This window comes from Schistocerca americana, chromosome 4 (genome assembly GCF_021461395.2).
Source record: "Schistocerca americana isolate TAMUIC-IGC-003095 chromosome 4, iqSchAmer2.1, whole genome shotgun sequence".
In the NCBI taxonomy this organism is placed as follows: Eukaryota; Metazoa; Arthropoda; class Insecta; order Orthoptera; family Acrididae; genus Schistocerca; species Schistocerca americana.
The window spans coordinates 798,040,781-798,059,505 of NC_060122.1; the positions used below are offsets into that span (position 1 = coordinate 798,040,781).

At 38.0% G+C, this 18,725-nt stretch overlaps 1 protein-coding gene across 11 annotated transcripts in view; it reads left to right on the forward strand.

Annotated features, from left to right (window-relative positions):
* The window catches only part of LOC124612799 (transcriptional repressor CTCFL), a 146,217-nt gene that overhangs the window by 38,140 nt on the left and 89,352 nt on the right, over positions 1-18,725 (forward strand). For 10 of the 11 annotated variants that reach the window (XM_047141203.1, XM_047141208.1, XM_047141211.1 and 7 more), the window contains 3 exons: positions 1,938-2,074; positions 3,321-3,471; positions 8,857-9,011. In XM_047141203.1, coding sequence (XP_046997159.1) covers positions 1,938-2,074; positions 3,321-3,471; positions 8,857-9,011 — 443 coding nt within the window. Of the gene's footprint in view, positions 1-1,937; positions 2,075-2,106; positions 2,244-3,320; positions 3,472-8,856; positions 9,012-18,725 lie in introns of all 11 variants that reach the window. The other variant, XM_047141206.1, reaches the window with a different exon arrangement.

The following is an 18,725-nucleotide window of genomic DNA, read 5'->3' on the forward strand; positions in this document are numbered from 1 at the left end:
ATGTACCTTTGCAGTGGCCTATGGGGATACTACTTGCAAAATGTGTTGTGAATAGAATTAGTAGTGAAGATGTAATAAATTAAAACATCATGCATGATGTGACAGTTTTTCACTCAACTCGTTGTTTGACATCATATCTCCCATAATATATATTCTACAATGATATATTTTTGTAAGTACATTCTGTGGTATATGTGAATGCTGTCTGCAAAATGTGTTGCAAATAGAGTTAGTAGTAAAGAAGTAATAAATTAAAAGCTCATGCCTGATGGAGCAGTTTTACTGCATTAAGAGCAAAAATGAAACAAGCGATAAACTTTCATCTTCATCGTGTTGTGGGGGGGTGTGAGTGTGAAGAAGTCTTGTAAAAGTTTGAAATAATGTGTAAAGTTGGTTGCAAGTCACTAAGTGCTCTCATTCTCAATTACTGGATAAATAAAGTTTGGCTATTTGTGCATCATAAGCTGTGCTTTTTCACCCGCACCCCTTGAAGAGGTAGGTGGTTCTTTCCAGATAGTAAGTGATATGCGTTCTATGATTTTTTTTTTAAATTGATCCAGTGGTTCAGGAGGGGATGTGGGATGTACATACATACACTTTTATAATATGTATGGATTTTCACAAATGCTATAGGGTGCTAAACAGTACTTGTAAACAAGAGGAAGAATATTCTGGTTTTGCTATGGGGTGGTTTGTGGTGGGGTGTTGCAAAAACTTGAAGCATTTGTGGAATTCTCTTTTTATTGGACAAAGAGAAAGAAAGCTCTGAATACTATGTTTCCTGGTCTGACTGTGGATGCAGTCTATAGATAAAATATCTTCATGTGCTGTTATTCCCTTTCATCATTCCTGGAGGGCAATACAATTATTTTAATAAACACTGGAATTGATATTTTAGTTTTAATAAAGCTGTCACTGTAACGTCGGTAATATGATCATTTAAATTAATTTTGCCGTACATAAAATTCTGTTACTTGCCAGGAATTAAAAATAAAGAAAGATGACAAATTGAATTGAAGCTCCTCATATTTCACAAAACCGGCATTTTTCCTTTTGTATCCTAGGAGATTAGAAGCAGAGAAGAGGAATGTACCCCTAAAACATCTGAATGTCTTGTTTCTTTAAACACCAGTTAACCATATTCCCTAAGCTTAGCAAAGAAGTAAGAGGGGGAAAGGAACTATAATCCCACTTTAGTTTAGTGAGTGTTAATATGGGTTGCAGAATATACCACGTTGAATGTAAAAGCTGCATCTGTGGACACAGGGCCATTTTATGTGTGCAACAGAAACTTCTGTAAATTGGCCAGCACATTTTTATGTTCTCTCAAGCTGTTATATAGAACTCTTTTTTCATAAGAGAATTTCATGAAGGGATTTTTGAAACTGATGGTGCAGTGTGCTGTACAACCTTGTTAATTACTTATTCATTTTTGTGAGTGTAGAATGAAGCCTATTAACTATAAGTGTTATGTTGTACATAGAATTTTTGCCTTTATCCAGAGACAGGAACATTTTCTGCATGTGCCAAACACTGTCTTCGTGAGGTGGGCCACTAGTAGCAACACCTGGCTGGAATTGTTTAAATTCATTGCCCACATCCATGAATTATTTTGTTATTTATTGCATGTGTGTTGTACCGAATATATCTGTTCTTAAATCAGCATACACACTAATTTAAAGGTAACTCTGAAAGAACTGTGTGGCAGGAGAGTATTGATGTAGTAGAGTTTCTTCCCATGTGAAAATGAAATAAAATGAAGCAATAAAAGGCATGGTATAAAACACCATTTGGGTTGAAGCTTTATGTATGCCGTTCTTTCAGACGTGACAGTTGCTGAAAGTAGCAACATGAATTTTTCAATGAAGTGGCAGTATGCTGAATTGGGGTTGGCTGCATGCCACTTTGTAAAATATTGCCCTTGGTGTCTTCCACAGGTGAGCTCGTAAGACATGTTCGGTACAGACATACACATGAGAAACCACATAAATGTTCAGAGTGTGATTATGCGAGCGTGGAATTGAGTAAATTGAAGCGCCACGTGCGATGCCACACTGGTGAGAGACCCTATCAGGTGAGCCAACACTTTTTGTGTTATTTCCGCAGGTGAACTTGTAAGACACGTTCGGTACAGACACACTCACGAGAAACCCCACAAATGTTCGATTTGTGACTATGCCAGTGTGGAACTCAGCAAAATGAGGAATCACATGAGATGCCATACTGGCGAAAGACCTTATCAGGTGAGCACTTCAGTTTAGTAAAATAAAAACAGCATCAGACCAGTGCTGAAAGCATTTGTATTATTTGATTACTACACATTTGCAACACAAATTTACACAGAACAATTTGGTGTCTTACTATTCACACTCGTTTAGATTAATTTTTAGTATGAGTTATTTCATTGATATTAGTATAGCATTAATAAGGTATTATCATAATTGCTAAGAACTTTAGTGATAAAAATTTTGGTGGTGGTATATACAGCTGTCTTGAAGTCTTTGGTGGATAATTTAGATGGCCCTTGATTAGGTAGCATTTCTTCATTTCATTACTTCAGGCTGCCTTTCCAAATTTCATTTTCTAGTTTCTTCTGCAGCTCTTTATTCAAAATTTATTTGAACAAATCATATACTTTTTATTCCTGGTATTGTTTCTGCTTTTAGAGGATCTGTTGTTATCCTTATCCATTGTTGCCATTGACAGATGATTACAACTGTATATATGTTTTTTTGTTTGTTACGCTGTACTGTTAATTTCTTTTATATAAAATGTAAATCTAATATCATAAAATATGTCATGTTAACATCAAACAGTGAAAACTCCCAGTAGGAATATCGACAATGTAGCAAACAACAGATTGCTACTTCCTTAAAGAAGACACGTCATGTTGCAGACAGTGCCAACTCCAGCATCTCCAGGCTGAGATGCTGGAATTGGCATTCATATGTGTGTAAGGTTAAGGTGTGCATGCTTTTGTGTGTGTGTGTGTGTGTGTGTGTGTGTGTGTGTGTGTGTGTGTGTGTGTGTGTGCGCGCGCGTGCCGGAGGCTGTGGCCAAAAGCTACATGTGAGTGTCTTTTTAATTGTGCCTGTCTGCAACTTCCGTGTCTTCTTTACACTAAGTAACAATCTGTCTTTTCCTACATTGATCAAGTTAATATTTCACAGATTTCCATGCCTTTGCAAATAGTTTCTTCTTCTGTCATTTGCATAGTCCATTGCTTTGTTATTCTTAAGTTTTTACTTTAAATACATTAAAAAGCTTTGTAATTCAAGTAAAGCACATTCTAATATTGTACCAATCTGTCACTGTTACAGTGTCCACATTGTACATATGCAAGTCCTGACACATTCAAACTAAAGAGGCATCTCAGAATTCACACAGGAGAAAAACCATATGAATGTGATATATGCCATGCGCGATTTACTCAGTCAAATAGCTTAAAAGCCCATAAACTTATTCACAGTGGTGAGTACAAGAAGTACTTATTTTTAATTTTTTTATGTAATAACTTGCAGTAAAGTTTGAGGGTTGAAATGAGAAACAGGATTATCTGGGGGGGATTACCTGTAGTAAAGAAACAGTAGGCAGGAGGATATAATTAGTGTGAACCACTTGTTACCAAGTATATCTTGAGTGAACTGGTGTTGTTATTGGATATTTGTGTTTCCAGAAATTCAAGTCTTCATGGCTGTTGTGGTAGGTATAAATTACTTGTAGCAAAGAAACAGTGGCTAAGAGCATATAATTATTGTGAACCAAATTTATCTTCATTGAACTGGCATTATTATTGGATAATATTTATGTTACAAGAGATTTAATTATTCATGGCTGTTGTGCTAGGGCATAATGTGCACACACACTTTTGACTATTGCAACATTGTATATTCTACTTCATGATAGATGTGGAAGACATATTATGGGAATGGATGATTTGGAAAATAATTATTTCTGTAGTAATTTGTTACGAATATATTATTCCAGTAGTAATTTGTTATGAATATTTTCACAGAGTGGTCTATAAGTTTGAGTAAAAAATGACGTATTAGATATCAACCTCGTACAAATCAAAAATAGAGGCAGTTTTGCAACTTTTTGTTTACTCTCTTAAACAGCTCATTTATAAAGAATAATAGATTGGAAAAATGTGACCCCAAGTTTCTTAAAACATGCGAGAGCTGACCTAGTCCCACATAGAGAAGATTATGCTTACAGTCAGGTAGTTAATAACCAGGAAAAGTCACCAACAGTGAAATCATTGAATGTCTGGAACTAGTTAATGTGTCTTTATGTTTAATCGTAACAGTATGTCAACTATGCTTTAATTTGTGTGGCTCTGGAACAATAGCACTGTTCATTATATTGTTGAAACAAACTTACGTTGTGGTGTTTTCAGTTCACTTAGTAAATGTGAACAATATTAGAAGTCCAGCAAAAACATGCCAGACCTTAAGTTTCAGGCTGTGCAGTGTTTGACCGTGCACTGAGTCGGGTGTTGTGGAACCAGTGCAGAAATTCGGTTTGTTATTGTACAGTGCAGATTGAAATAACCACTTCATCATTCTAATAGATTGTTGTTCATTAATTATGAACAATGTTTTCAATGAGGGACAAACCTTGGTGATTATTCTTTTTCATACAATGTTGTAACGGTCACCAACTATTGAAGTGGAATTCCAGATCATTTTGTAAGAGTCTTCTTGTACTCTTAGCTGTTAGGAATAGGGGAAAAAACCCATTTTATTTTATGGACAATTTCTGTGTTATTTTTAGTCAAATGTGATATTACTTTTGCCAAATTTTACGTTACATTTTGCCAAACTTCCTAATATTTTTGTCCAGTTTTAAAATTTGTTTTTAATAACTTATTTTTGAAATATTATATGAACTTTACTTTTGTCACAATATCATGTTGAAAATGAAAGTATACCTATTTATTACTTAATATCTATTTACATCACTATCACATTTGCTACATAAAATTTTGGGCAAGTGCCAGATGTCAGTAAGTTGCTGCCATGATATTTCTGCGCAGAGTGTTCCACTCCTTTTCAGGAGTATACTGGTGATAGTACGTAGAGCTCCCCTATTTAAAACCCTACCGACACATTCGTGGTGTACATAGTTGTTGGTGTGTTTACATTCCTTGAACACATGCACTACAGCTGCAAGTCTTTGTGCTGCTGATTGTGCAGTCCCTGGTGAAAACTCACCTCGACAATTTCATATTGATTGTCTTCACGTCATAAGACCACAGAATGTTGTTGGCTATGGAGGGCAGGAAGTTTTCACATGACAGGATTCCAAGCAGAATCCAACTGGAATCCTCCATCGTGATTGATAACAGCTCAGGCAGTCATGTTTCTACTGTTGATGTAGATCCAGAAGTTTGAAGAATGGGCCTCAGTTTTTGTTGCAGTATATTTCATGAAGGGACTAGTTCACCCAAAAAATAGTGAACAGTCTCTTGGCCAGGAAACTTTTTATATTTCACAATACCACATTTATTTACCATGTGCAAAATAGAGAAATTTATGTTACACCTATTAAATTTAATAAATTAAAGAAAAACTCACTGTGCAAGCACACACTTGGAAGGTTTTCAAAACAGTTGAGTTGATATAACTTGAGAATTATCTTCTGAGACATTATGCCACTGATCTGTCAACCCTTGACTGTGGTGTAAAGAAAGCCATCTGGAGTCTTCTCTTGTCCCATTTATTTTGAGCACCCCAGTAACTTTTTGTATAGAATGAAAATAAATAATAAAAATATATACCATGCAAATGATGATCGTTACAAGGGGTGCATATCCAGTGTGACTGCAGTTTTTGTAAATTTGTTCGTTACAAAGATATGAACAGCAGTTTATCTTGTTTAAATTGCATTCTATATTTTTTATGTACTCTCCTCAGCTCCTTAAGGCCTGTTCAGAAGGTTATCACAGTGTACTATTCGTGTAAGCATGAAGTTATTAAAAATATAACACAAAATTAACTATGACTTTCCTATACTAGCATACTGTGCAGGCAATGAGGGTAACCAAACTTGTCCAGTTGCTGGAGTTGACAATAAACAAATGGAAACACAAGGCAAATGCACACAGGTCATTCACTCAGTCATTTTCAGTTGAATGTTTGAGATCCAGATTTGGTCGTGAGTTGACGAAACCAATGAACGCAATTCCATAAGAAACTATTATACAGCTCATGTAGCATGATTTAAATTCTTTGGAATATCATTATGTGAAGATAGTGATCTTGATTTATGTGTTGGCAAAGCTAATGTGCCATATTTGGTGATTTTCGTATTTATACTATGAAAATTTGCAGTTCAGTTAATGCACAATATTGAAGATTTCTCAAGAATTGTTGATTTTTGCTACCATCAGTTGTATGAAAGTATCAAGAACTGAGCAGTTAGTTTTTTTACAAACCATTCACCACAGTTCTCAGCAAACATAGTGAAATTAAATTATGCTGATACACAGATGGAGTTCATTAACACATGCTAGAAAACCCAAGTACCGGGACAGCTCATTAGGGAGCTCCATGCTATATTACCATTCACTTTGTGATATCTATGTATTTGAAATATTCTACCCGAGGCACCTAGGACCTTGTTTTGCTTTCCATCTTTAAAGTGCCCTTTTAATCACTTATCTGTAGATCATGTGATTCAATGGCGATAGCTCTTGTTTTAAAAATATACACATTTAATTGCCTTTGAGGGTTCACAGTGTGCAGAAGTTAGGATCACTTTGTGGTCAAGGGATGTGTGGCAGAGGCAGAATTTAAGCAGCTTATTTGGAAATATTGTGCATTCCAGAAAACATTTTACATTTAAGTGAAGATATGCTTTTTAAAATTTCATTAACCATTATGGATGATACATTTATTTGAGTCATAGGTTCAGGAAAAACGTTTCAGTATATCTGTAGATTTTATCAAGGAAGCACTATAATTTATGCAGCTTACTACAATCTAGAAGTAATCTTTATCATTAACTTTTTTCAAATTGGTTTCCACTGCATTGGAAGGCCTGTGTTTCTTTTTATTGCATTCCAAATAGTTTCAGTCCTTTGCACTCTGTAATACAGACACTGGACCACAGAGAATTGCACAAGTCTCTCTGTACAAAGAATGAAGCCACTGATCAACGATTAGGGAATTCATTAAAACATGTAGTGTTGCATTCATTCAGATATATTTATATAAGCACTGGAAAATCCAGGATGGAATGTAACAATATTATGAAAAGGAAATTTGCTACTCACCAATAGCTGAGATGCTGAGTCACAACAGGCACAACAAGACTGTCACAAATAAAGCTTTCAGCCAGTAAGACCTCCGTCAAAAATAGACTACAACTGAAGCTACTGTGGCTAAACGCAACTCACGCACACATGACTGCAGTCTCAGGCAACTGAAGCCACATGTGCGAGAGTTGTGTGTGTGTGTGTGTGTGTGTGTGTGTGTGTGTGTTTATTTATTTTTGACGAAGGGCTTACTATCCAAAAGCTTTATTTGTGACAGTTTTTTTGTTGTTCCTATCTGCGACTTTGCATCTCCACTATATGATGAGTAGCAACTTTCCTTTTCATAGTATTTTTACATAAGCACTGCAGTACAAAACTTTTGACTGTGTGATATTTCGTGAAACTCTTCAGAGTGGATTGTTTCCATTTTCACCTCTGATTGTTTACAAATGAATCACTATTATCATCAAAATCATTGTCATTGTTGTTTTCACTTAGAGAGTCCTCTAAAATGTAAGTGTAGGCTTCCACTGCCATTGTCACAGTCAATACAGTTCTTCTGGGTATGTGACCGCATTGTCAATGTGTAAAAATTCTCCGACGCTCTGGCCACTGTTGCAAATGGCCTTCGCAGGGTGTTTCTGCTAGCTACTGAATGAGAAAAGTGTTGGTTCTTATACGCCAGCAGAAGAGGCTGTTGTTATACTTCCTATTTCAACCAGTGGTGATCAATTAAGTAAATGCTAGTCAGGAACATCTATTTACACCAATGATAAGAAATGAGGCAAACACCGATAAAGGATGTTTAACATCCTTCCTCCTCATCCCCAGGAACCAATAAGTATTTTCTAGCAGTATATGAGAACCAAAGCTTTTCTCATTCAGCTGTTAGCAAAAACAACCAGAGGAAGGCCATTTGCAACATTGGTCAAAACATGGCAGGATTTTACAAATTGACAATGCAGTCACATACCCAGAAGAGTTTTATTGACTGATCCTTCTAAAAGCTCTGGAACCTCTTGATTCTTCTAAAAGCTCTACAACCTCTTCCTCAGAAAGGACTGTGCATGAGGAAATAGCTGTTTCATAGCTTGCAACTTGAACATAATAATTACAACCTTTCTCTCAACACACTTGCGACAGTTAGATACCGAGTTAACACAGAGTTCCCTAGATAGTGGTACTATGCAGCATTGATGCCTAGTACAGTCAGATTCAAGAATGGAGCATGTGACAGCTATGAAGAACCATGTCAAAATGGGGCTCAACAGTGAAGTGGAGAACAAACTTTGCAGTGTTGATCATCACTCACTGTTGGAATAGAGGGGGTTAATGATGTTATTAGTCATTGATACCAGATGATAAGTACACTCTCGTAGATTTATTAATTGCTTCAACTGCAATTTTGCCAGAAGTCTTATAATGCATTAGATATTCAGGATTATTCAATTTTTTTCATTCTGTGAACAGTTCTCTCGTTCTCTGATAGGGTATTTTTTATTTCCTTAGTCAGTCATTTGCTCACATAGCATATTACTCCAAAAAGAAACAGGTGAATTATTTTGTAAATATTGTATTGTTTTCTTTTTTTATAGCTGGTGATAAACCAGTGTTCCAGTGCGAATTATGCCCTACTACATGTGGACGGAAGACAGACCTACGCATCCATGTACAGAAACTTCACACTTCAGATAAGCCACTCAAGTGCAAACGGTGTGGGAAATCGTTTCCAGATAGGTACACGTACAAGGTAGGTAATATCCATATTAATCTAGGTGTATGATTGCATGTCTCCTTGTGACTTCTACTTGTCGCATTTTCTTATACTGTATTTATTCATCTATTGAATGATAGTACAGTAGGTGATCAAGATAACTTTTTGAGTTGGTTACCTCAAGACCCAAGATAAATAATAAAAATAAAGGAAAACAGAATGAATGTAAAATGTTGTAAATGACAGAGTGTGTAGAAATTTGGAGGGCACTCAGTCCTGATCGAGAAAGATGTGTGGAGATGAAGGAAAGTAAATTAATACAAGACTTACATCGTCTGAGAATGTTTGGTCCTACATTGAAACCAATATTATATACACTTAGATGGCAAGAGAAAACACATATGAAAGTTAAGGAAATTTGCAAGCTTTTCGAGCCAGTGGCTCCTTCTCCCATTAGCAGGGGGAAGAAGAGGCATAAAGAAAAAGGACTGGTGAGGTTTATGAAATGGGGAGTGTTAAGGAAAAATTACACAGATTCCCTTATCAAAGGAGATTTACCGGACAGGATGAGAAGGAAAGGGTGATTGTTGTGGATTGCATTGGACGAGATTTGAAAACATGAAAGCAAAAATGTGGAAGATAGTGTGTAACCTCCCCCTCACTTATCGACCTTAATGACAGTAAAAATTAAACCGCGTGTACCTAATCGAAATTTGGGAAAAGCAATCGTCACCGAAGTTAATCTGTCAGTAAAGAGGGAGGAAAGGGTTACATCTAAATGAAAGGAAAAATGCAAATGAAACTGGTGAAAATTAATTTTGAAAAGGGATAAAGTTAATAATGAAGGTAAATGTGCGGTCATTAGGCTAACAATTAACTGGCGTTAATTAGATATTTGAGATTTGGGGAAAATTACGATTGCCAGTCCTATGGACAACTACTATAATAACTGAAAAAGGAAGGTTATTGCACATATAATTAGCACTAAAAGTGTGGCAACTGAAGGTTGACACGTGTTGTGTGAAAACTGAATGTTTGTCAGAAATAATAAATTTCGCTACACTTTGACTTAATTTAGCAAAAGAATTAATAAAACCGGAAAATTTAAAGTTAATTTAGTGACTGAAATTAATAGTGAACTTTGTCTCTGAAACACTACGAAATTCAATAAAATAGGTTAGTCTTGGGCTACCTCAACAATCATTTCAAAAGCTACTTGAATCTACGCAGTTAAAAATAAGAGATTTAACTTTGAACTTGAATTATATGATTCTGAACAATTAACAATAGTAAAATTTAGTACATACCAAGCTGAGCTGCAGTCACAGGTAAGCTAAAATATGGTAACAAAACTCGCACTCTTAATTTGTGCTTGTGTAATCTAAATATTGTAGCCAACTATTGTATGAATACCTTAACTGAACTTTGAAATTAAAGCAGTGAAATCAAATGATATTACTTTAATGCTGGCATTTGAATTTCAACGACACTCGAGTTCATTTCAGAAAACGAAGGGACCCTGTTTGGTAATGCAATTGGGACAATGAGCAACAAAGGTTCATGCTAAGTTGCTGTATTTTAGTGATGCTAATGGAATAGTTTGAAAAGCTGAGGTCTGCCATACAGTTCTAAAACTTTACGTGCTTTCAATCTTCCTTGTTGGTTGATTGAAGGTTTGAAGTCGTCGATCGAGGACGTGGCGACAATCACTTATGTCGGCCTTAGCTGTTGCAGAAGCTGGATGTTGGCGCGCCTTCTTCTCAACACGGTCACCAAGCAAAACGAGCTCTTGATATGTGACAGCTAATGTTTCAATGTTTCCCGTCTGTGACACCGTGCCAGAAACTATCATAGCGCAATTACATGCTGCCAAACCCCGAAAGTGCGGCAACTCGCGGGAGCGTCATACAACACACCTGCTCCACCGCCCTCCTCCAGCCAGACCCCCCTCTGCCCGTGCTCCACGCGGCAGAGTTAATACTACCAAAGATCCTAAACACTTTGGTTCTCCACATGACCTATTGATGTAATCATTCGATAGCATAGTTTTCCCTAGGCAAGACCCAGCGTAAAAATACAAATAATTTGTACAAAACAAACCAATTATACATTGACATAAATGCATAAATATATATATACAAATAGTAAAACAATTACAATATATAAAGACACAAAAATGTCATATCTTCAGGTAACAAAATAAGGAAAAAAAATTATCGTACAATAGATGGAAATAGGAGGATATGCATTTCCAGCGTTACAAGTGTAATAAGCTAAACAGAGATTACTGACAAAGCATCGCAAGTCCGCAAAGCTAAGTGCATTATATGTACTAGAAGTGGAGAGAGGAAGAAGGAAATGGGTCAGAAAATAAAAGACATTGAAAACTAAAAGGGAGTGAAGAAAGGAATGGTTACTGAAAAGAAGTGCTGAGACTGAAGAAATTAATGTAAATTAAGGCCATGGGTGTGGTAAGATCTAAGGACGTATTGTAATGCTGGTTCCGAGCTGCAGAGTTCTGAGAAATTAGTGTCAGGGGAGAACCCATATGGTCCGTGTGGTGAAACAGATCCAAGGTCATGACTGCCATGTCGTAGAGCTACAGGGCCGGCGCAAGCCCAAGTGCCGCGCTGTGTGAGCTGCTAAATTGCTGCCCCCGCCCCCCATTTTTTTTTTTTTTTTTTTTTTTTTTTTACAAAACGTTTGTGGAATTTTATTTAAACAAATCTGTAGGAAATGTCAGCAATCAATCGCAATTTTTGGTTTTACTTTTCAGATCTACCTAGGCTTCTGCCACTGAGTGGCCAGTCTCAAAGCTTTTAATATGTGCTTACATCCAAACTGTCATGTTGACAGATACGTTTAGCATGACAGTATAGATGTAAACATAACTCAAAGCATTGAGAATAGCCACACTGTGCCCGAAATCTATGTAGATCTGGAAAATAAAAACAAAAATTGCGACTGATTGGTGACATTCTCTACAGATTTGTACAAAACGGTTGCTGGGCACTAGCTCAATGTCGCTTGACACATGATCTTGCAAAATCGCTGTGAGGTTTCTACACTTTGTGTCCAGGCAATCAGGAGGTGCATTCTTCAGCTCGCCGATGTCGTAGAGAAAATCAAAATAATCACAATGAGATTTCAGTTGATTGAACCTCTCATCCAAAGATGTGGTTACTATATCTAAAAGATAATAGTGGAATTCAATCTTGTAACATCCCATGAACCATGGACCTTGTCGTTGGTGGGGAGGCTTGCGTGCCTCAGCGATACAGATGACCGTACCGTAGGTGCAACCACAACGGAGGGGTATCTGTTGAGAGGCCAGACAAATGTGTGGTTCCTGAAGAGGGGCAGCAGCCTTTTCAGTAGTTGCAGGGGCAACAGTCTGGGTGATTGACTGATCTGGCCTTGCAACACTAACCAAAACGGCCTTGCTGTGCTGGTACTGCGAACGGCTGAAAGCAAGGGAAACTACAGCTGTAATTTTTCCCGAGGGCATGCAGCTTTACTGTATGGTTAAATGATGATGGCGTCCTCTTGGGTAAAATATTCCGGAGGTAAAATAGTCCCCATTCGGATCTCTGGGCGAGGACTACTCAAGAGGACGTCGTTATCAGGAGAAAGAAAACTGGCGTTCTACGGATCGGAGCGTGGAATGTCAGATGCCTTAATCGGGTAGGTAGGTTAGAAAATTTTAAAAGGGAAATGGATAGGTTGAAGTTAGATATAGTGGGAATTAGTGAAGTTCGGTGGCAGGAGGAACAAGACTTTTGGTCAGGTGAATACAGGGTTATAAATACAAAATCAAATAGGGGTAATGCAGGAGTAGGTTTAATAATGAATAAAAAAAATAAGAATGCGGGTAAGCTACTACAAACAGCATAGTGAACGCATTATTGTAGCCAAGATAGACACGAAGCCCATGCCTACTACAGTAGTACAAGTTTATATGCCAACTAGCTCTGCAGATGATGAAGAAATCGATGAAATGTATGATGTAATAAAAGAAATTATTCAGGTAGTGAAGGGAGACGAAAATTTAATAGTCAATAGTCATGGGTGACTGGAATTCGAGAGTAGGAAAAGGGAGAGAAGGAAACATAGTGGGTGAATATGGATTGGGTGAGAGAAATGAAAGAGAAAGCCGTCTGGTAGAATTTTGCACAGAGCGTAACTTAATCATAGCTAAAACTCGGTTCAAGAATCATAAAAGAAAGTTGTATACATGGAAGAATCCTGGAGATACTGGAAGGTATCAGATAGATTATATAATGGTAAGACAGAGATTTAGGAACCAGGTTTTAAATTGTAAAACATTTCCAGGGGCAGATGTGGACTCTGACCACAATCTATTGGTTATGAACTGTAGATTAAAACTGAAGAAAGTGCAAAAAGATGGGAATTTAAGGAGATGGGACCTGGATAAACTGAAAGAACCAGAGGTTGTAGAGAGTTTCAGGGAGAGCATAAGGGAACAATTGACAGGAATGGGGGAAAGAAATACAGTAGAAGAAGAATGGGTAGCTCTGAGGGATGAAGTAGTGAAGGCAGCAGAGGATCAAGTAGGTAAAAAGACGAGGGCTAGTAGAAATCCTTGGGTAACAGAAGAAATACTGAATTTAATTGATGAAAGGAGAAAATATAAAAACACAGTAAATGAAGCAGGCAAAAGGGAATACAAACGTCTCAAAAATGAGATCGACAGGAAGTGCAAATTGGCTAAGCAGGGATGGCTAGAGGACAAACGTAAGGTTGTGGAGGCTTATCTCACGAGGGGTGAGATAGATACTGCCTACAGGAAAATTAAAGAGACCTTTGGAGAAAAGAGAGCCACTTGTATGAATATCAAGAGCTCAAATGGAAACCCAGTTCTAAGCAAAGAAGAGAAAGCAGATAGGTGGAAGGAGTATAGAGAGGGTCTATACAGGGGCGATGTACTTGAGGACAATATTATGCAAATGGAAGAGGATGTAGATGAAGATGAAATGGCAGATACGATACTGTGTGAAGAGTTTGACAGAGCACTGAAAGACCCGAGTCGAAACAAGGCCCCGGGAGTAGACAAAATTCCATTAGAACTACTGACGGCCTTGGGAGAGCCAGTCCTGACAAAACTCTACCATCTGGTAAGCAAGATGTATGAGACAGGCGAAATGCCCTCAGACTTGAAGAAGAATATAATAATTCCAATCCCAAAGAAAGCGGGTGTTGACAGATGTGAAAATTACCGAACTATCAGTTTAATAAGTCACAGCTCAAAATACTAAAGTGAATTCTTTACAGACGAATGGAAAAACGGGTGGAAGCCGATCTCGGCGAAGATCAGTTAGGATTCCACAGAAATGTTGGAACACTTGAGGCAATACTGACCCTACGACTTAGAAAATAGATTAAGGAAAGGCAAACCTACATTTCTAGCATTTGTAGACTTGGAGAAAGCTTTTGACAATGTTGACTGGAATACTCTCTTTCAAATTCTAAAGGTGGCAGGGGTAAAATACCGGGAGCGAAAGGCTATTTACAATTTGTACAGAAACCAGATGGCAGTTATAAGAGTCGAGGGGCATGAAAGGGAAGCAGCGGTTGGGAAGGGAGTGAGACAGGGTTGTAGCCTGTCCCCGATGTTATTCAATCTGTATATTGAGCAAGCAGTAAAGGAAACAAAAGAAAAATTCAGAGTAGATATTAAAATCCATGGAGAAGAAATAAAAGTATTGAGGTTCGCCAATGACATTGTAATTCTGTCATGACGGCAAAGGACTTGGAAGAGCAGTTGAACGGAAGGGACAGTGTCTTGAAAGGAGGATATCAGATGAACATCAACAAAAGCAAAACGAGGGTAATGGAATGTAGTCGAATTAAGTCGAGTGATGCTGAGGGAATTAGATTAGGAAATGAGACACTTAAAGTAGTAAAGGAGTTTTGCTATTTGGGGAGCAAGATAACTGATGATGGTTGAAGTAGAGAGGATATAAAATGTAGACTGGGAATGGCAAGGAAAGCGTTTCTGAAGAAGAGAAATTTGTTAACATCGAGTATAGATTTAAGTGTCAGGAAGTCCTTTCTGAAAGTATTTGTATGGAGTGTAGCCATGTACGGAAGTGAAACATGGACGATAAATAGATTGGACAAGAAGAGAATAGAAGCTTTCGAAATGTGGTGCTACAGAAGAATGCTGAAGATTAGATTGGTAGATCACATAACTAATGAGGAGGTATTGAATAGAATTGGGGAGAAGAGGAGTTTGTGGCACAACTTGACAAGAAGAATGGTAGGACATGTTCTGAGGCATCGAGGGATCACAAATTTAGCATTGGAGGGCAGCGTGGAGGGTAAAAATCGTAGAGGGAGACCAAGAGATGAATACACTAAGCAGATTCAGAAGGATGTAGGTTGCAGTAAGTACTGGGAGATGAAGAAGCTTGTATAGGATAGAGTAGCATGGAGAGCTGCATCAAACCAGTCTCAGGACTGAAAACAACAACAACAACATTATTGTGTTGGGTCATCTATTGTCTCATCCCTTCCTTCATAGGTAAAGTGTATTGGCTTCTTACTTCATCGCCGGTAAACACTTATCCGTGGTATCATTTGATCGTCTAGCCCTACTTCTGTAGCCAATTCTTTGGAATCCGTCAAGAAAGACACAAACTTTTCTTCTGTTCTGCAGGTCACAAAATATGCTTTTGTTTTTTCAAGCATTTCCACGGCCTCAGAAACATTTATGTCAATGGTCTGTAGGGTCTTACTGACTACAATGATGTGAAGCAGAACGTCGTACCAGATTACCAGAGAAGTGAGAAAGGTGTAACTTTTTATTTGGTGGGACTGCTACATGGTACATAAAATGCTCTCTTGTTCATATCTGAAATTCTTTTCTGGAGACCAGACTTCTTTCCTTTCATGTTTGTTCCATTGTCGTATCCTTGCCCTCTCATATTACACAATAGGATTTTTTTATCTTCCAAGAACTTGAGTACAACCTGCGTCAAAGGGGAGCTTGAAGAATCAGGCATTGGAAGAAATCCCAGGAAATGCTCCCAAATTCGAACATCGTATACCCCATCGAGTCTTGTCTCCTGGACGAAACGTACCACAACTGTCATCTGCTCAACTTTTGATATATCTGGTGTGCAGTCCAGAATTATACTGTAATACTTTGCAAATTTCATCATTAATAGAATGTTGTTGGTTACAGATGATCCAATAAGATGAATTATTTCATTCTGTGTTTCTTTTCCAAGATAATGATGACCCTTGTTCTCACCTTGCTTTGTTCTGTGCAGGTGCTCCATCATCACAGTGTCGAACTTTCTGAATAGTTCAACAAGATTCAAGAAGTTTCCGTTGTCAGGCTGAAAGAGTGTATCTGTGCTTTCTCTCAAAGGCAGACATTGCTGACCCAGGAAATGAATTATTGCTATTAAACGCTCAAGAATATTTTTCCAATGTTCGCTTTCTGTATTCAGAAGCCTTTGACGATGGGCATCGACAGTTCGTGACTTTTTCAGTCCCTCAGAAAACATGATCCACTTTTTATGTGAATTCAAATGCTCGGTAGACTTCCCGTGACTTTCAAGATACGAAGCAAGGTGCCACCAGTTGCTTATACCGTTCTTTGCAATTTATACTGTAGATGACGAAAAAGCAGAACACAGCACCCTTGCTCTTTGAGTACACCAACCAATGTCTGTCTGCTTCTTCTAAATTCTTCAAAGAATAGCTGTAGTGCACAGGGCTGAAACAGCGGTTGTCTGCGTTTTTAGGATATTCTTCAGCTTCCTTAATTCGCTCGGGAGAACCTCGCATGACCAAAGTCGTTCGAAGGCAGTCGGTAATAATTTCCGCCCATCTTCCGGGATCTGAGTCAATTGTGTCTTCCAATTTAGGCTCGTCTTCAATTCCTTCTCCGGTGGTGAGTACCTTAGCTGATGTTCCTCCGGTATTTTCCGAATCGGGTCGCCTAATTTCAGTTCTGCTGGATGTTTCAATCTCTGAGCTTTCGTCACAAAGCAGGTCTTGAGTCCAGATGAGGTCTGTTGAACATGCTGTGGATGGCCTACCATCAGCATTGCTACTGTGTGCGGTGGTTGCAGTGCTGTGTTCGTCAACTTTCTGGTCGTGTCCTGAAGATTAAGATGTAGCTGCAGTAGCTCCACTAGTTGCTGTACTTTCAGGATTTATTTTTCCACCCTGGCCGCTGCTAGGTCGTTCTCTCTTTGGCTTGAAATATCGTTGTAGTGCATCCTTTTGCTTCTTATCGTCATCCTTCTTCAGCACCCATCTTTTCCTATATTCACTGCCAGGCAGTCATTCTCTACCATTAGAAATGTTTCGACCCAGCCTGTAAAGAACAATTGCATGAAACTTACTGTAGATGTCAGTGTACTAACTTTATTTGCAACACACTTCACAGACAATTTCCTGATATTCCACTGCACGTAAATGGAAAATTATATTACTGTAGGATACACTGTTCAGGCGATGAAGTCATAAGAATTGAGCCATGTGAAATTGAATTTCAGGCCAAATTTCAGTACAGACGCAGGTGAAACGGTCAAAGAGTGGAGCGGAAGACAATGGAGAGAGGAAGAATAAGGAGATGGAGTAACATAATAATGCAATAAATACACACCCGGGCATCGATGGGTACTAATGCTAGTCGAAATAACTCACTACACTACGGTTGTTCAATTCAAAGAACTGAAAGTCGACATCTGTCGTAATTTCCGTGTGTTACTTCTTTCGTGTCTGATTATGGAATATGGGGTAACAAATTAGTCACCGCCATATCACTTCACTTTTCTTCGCTTTATTTTCATTCTAGCTATTGGGACGACGCATGCTCATTTGCCGACTTGTCAATTTTTGAAGTAACAGAACACAAGAAAAATAAATTTTCCTATTCTGCAATCTTGAAGGAGAAAAATTCTAACTTATGAGTAACGTGTATGCGCAATACTAATTGTACGTTATATGAAAAGCACTTACCTATTACATCCCAAGTTGCAAGAAATTCGGACACATCAATTCTTCTGTTCTTACCAATCGCTATGAAAGTGCTTCTGACCAATCTTGACTCCCTCGGCCAACTACCAAAACGAATTCTGTAGTTTCCGTTGTAGAGAACGCAATAATACCTATTGCCTGGAAAGGTGAAGTGGTGACGCGCAGTGCCAGTAACTAGGTCACGTGATGAGGTACAGCGAGGCTACGGTTAAACTAGTGCTCAAGAAGCAAGCAAGAAGCTCACAATAAGTATGTGACCAATGATATGGATAAATGTATTATCAGGCAGCAATTTTTATGGCATTACGAACAATAGAAAGAAATACCAACTTCATGAAAACTGCACAACTTTTGTCAAACAGAAATGAGCTTCAAAGCTAGCAAGAAAACCCTTAGAAGCAATGTTCTGTCTATGGATTTTTGTTTTAGAAAGTGTCAAAACTAACGATTTGTTTTGTGCTGACGAGAGGGCATTGTTGCTAAAAGGCCATACTTTCTCAGGTTTTCGTCAGAATCAAAGCGACCAGTAGTTTACTAAGATGAAACATGGATTCACACGCATAATACGGTAAATAAATGTTGGCAAAGTGATAGTGTGCGAGTAGTATTATCAAACAAAAGTGCCGGTCAGAGTTTAATTGTTGTTCATGCTGGCGGAGACAGGTGTTTCATGGCTCAAAAACCAAAACGTTCCACTATCACTCAGAAACGGATAGCAAAAATTTTCAAAAA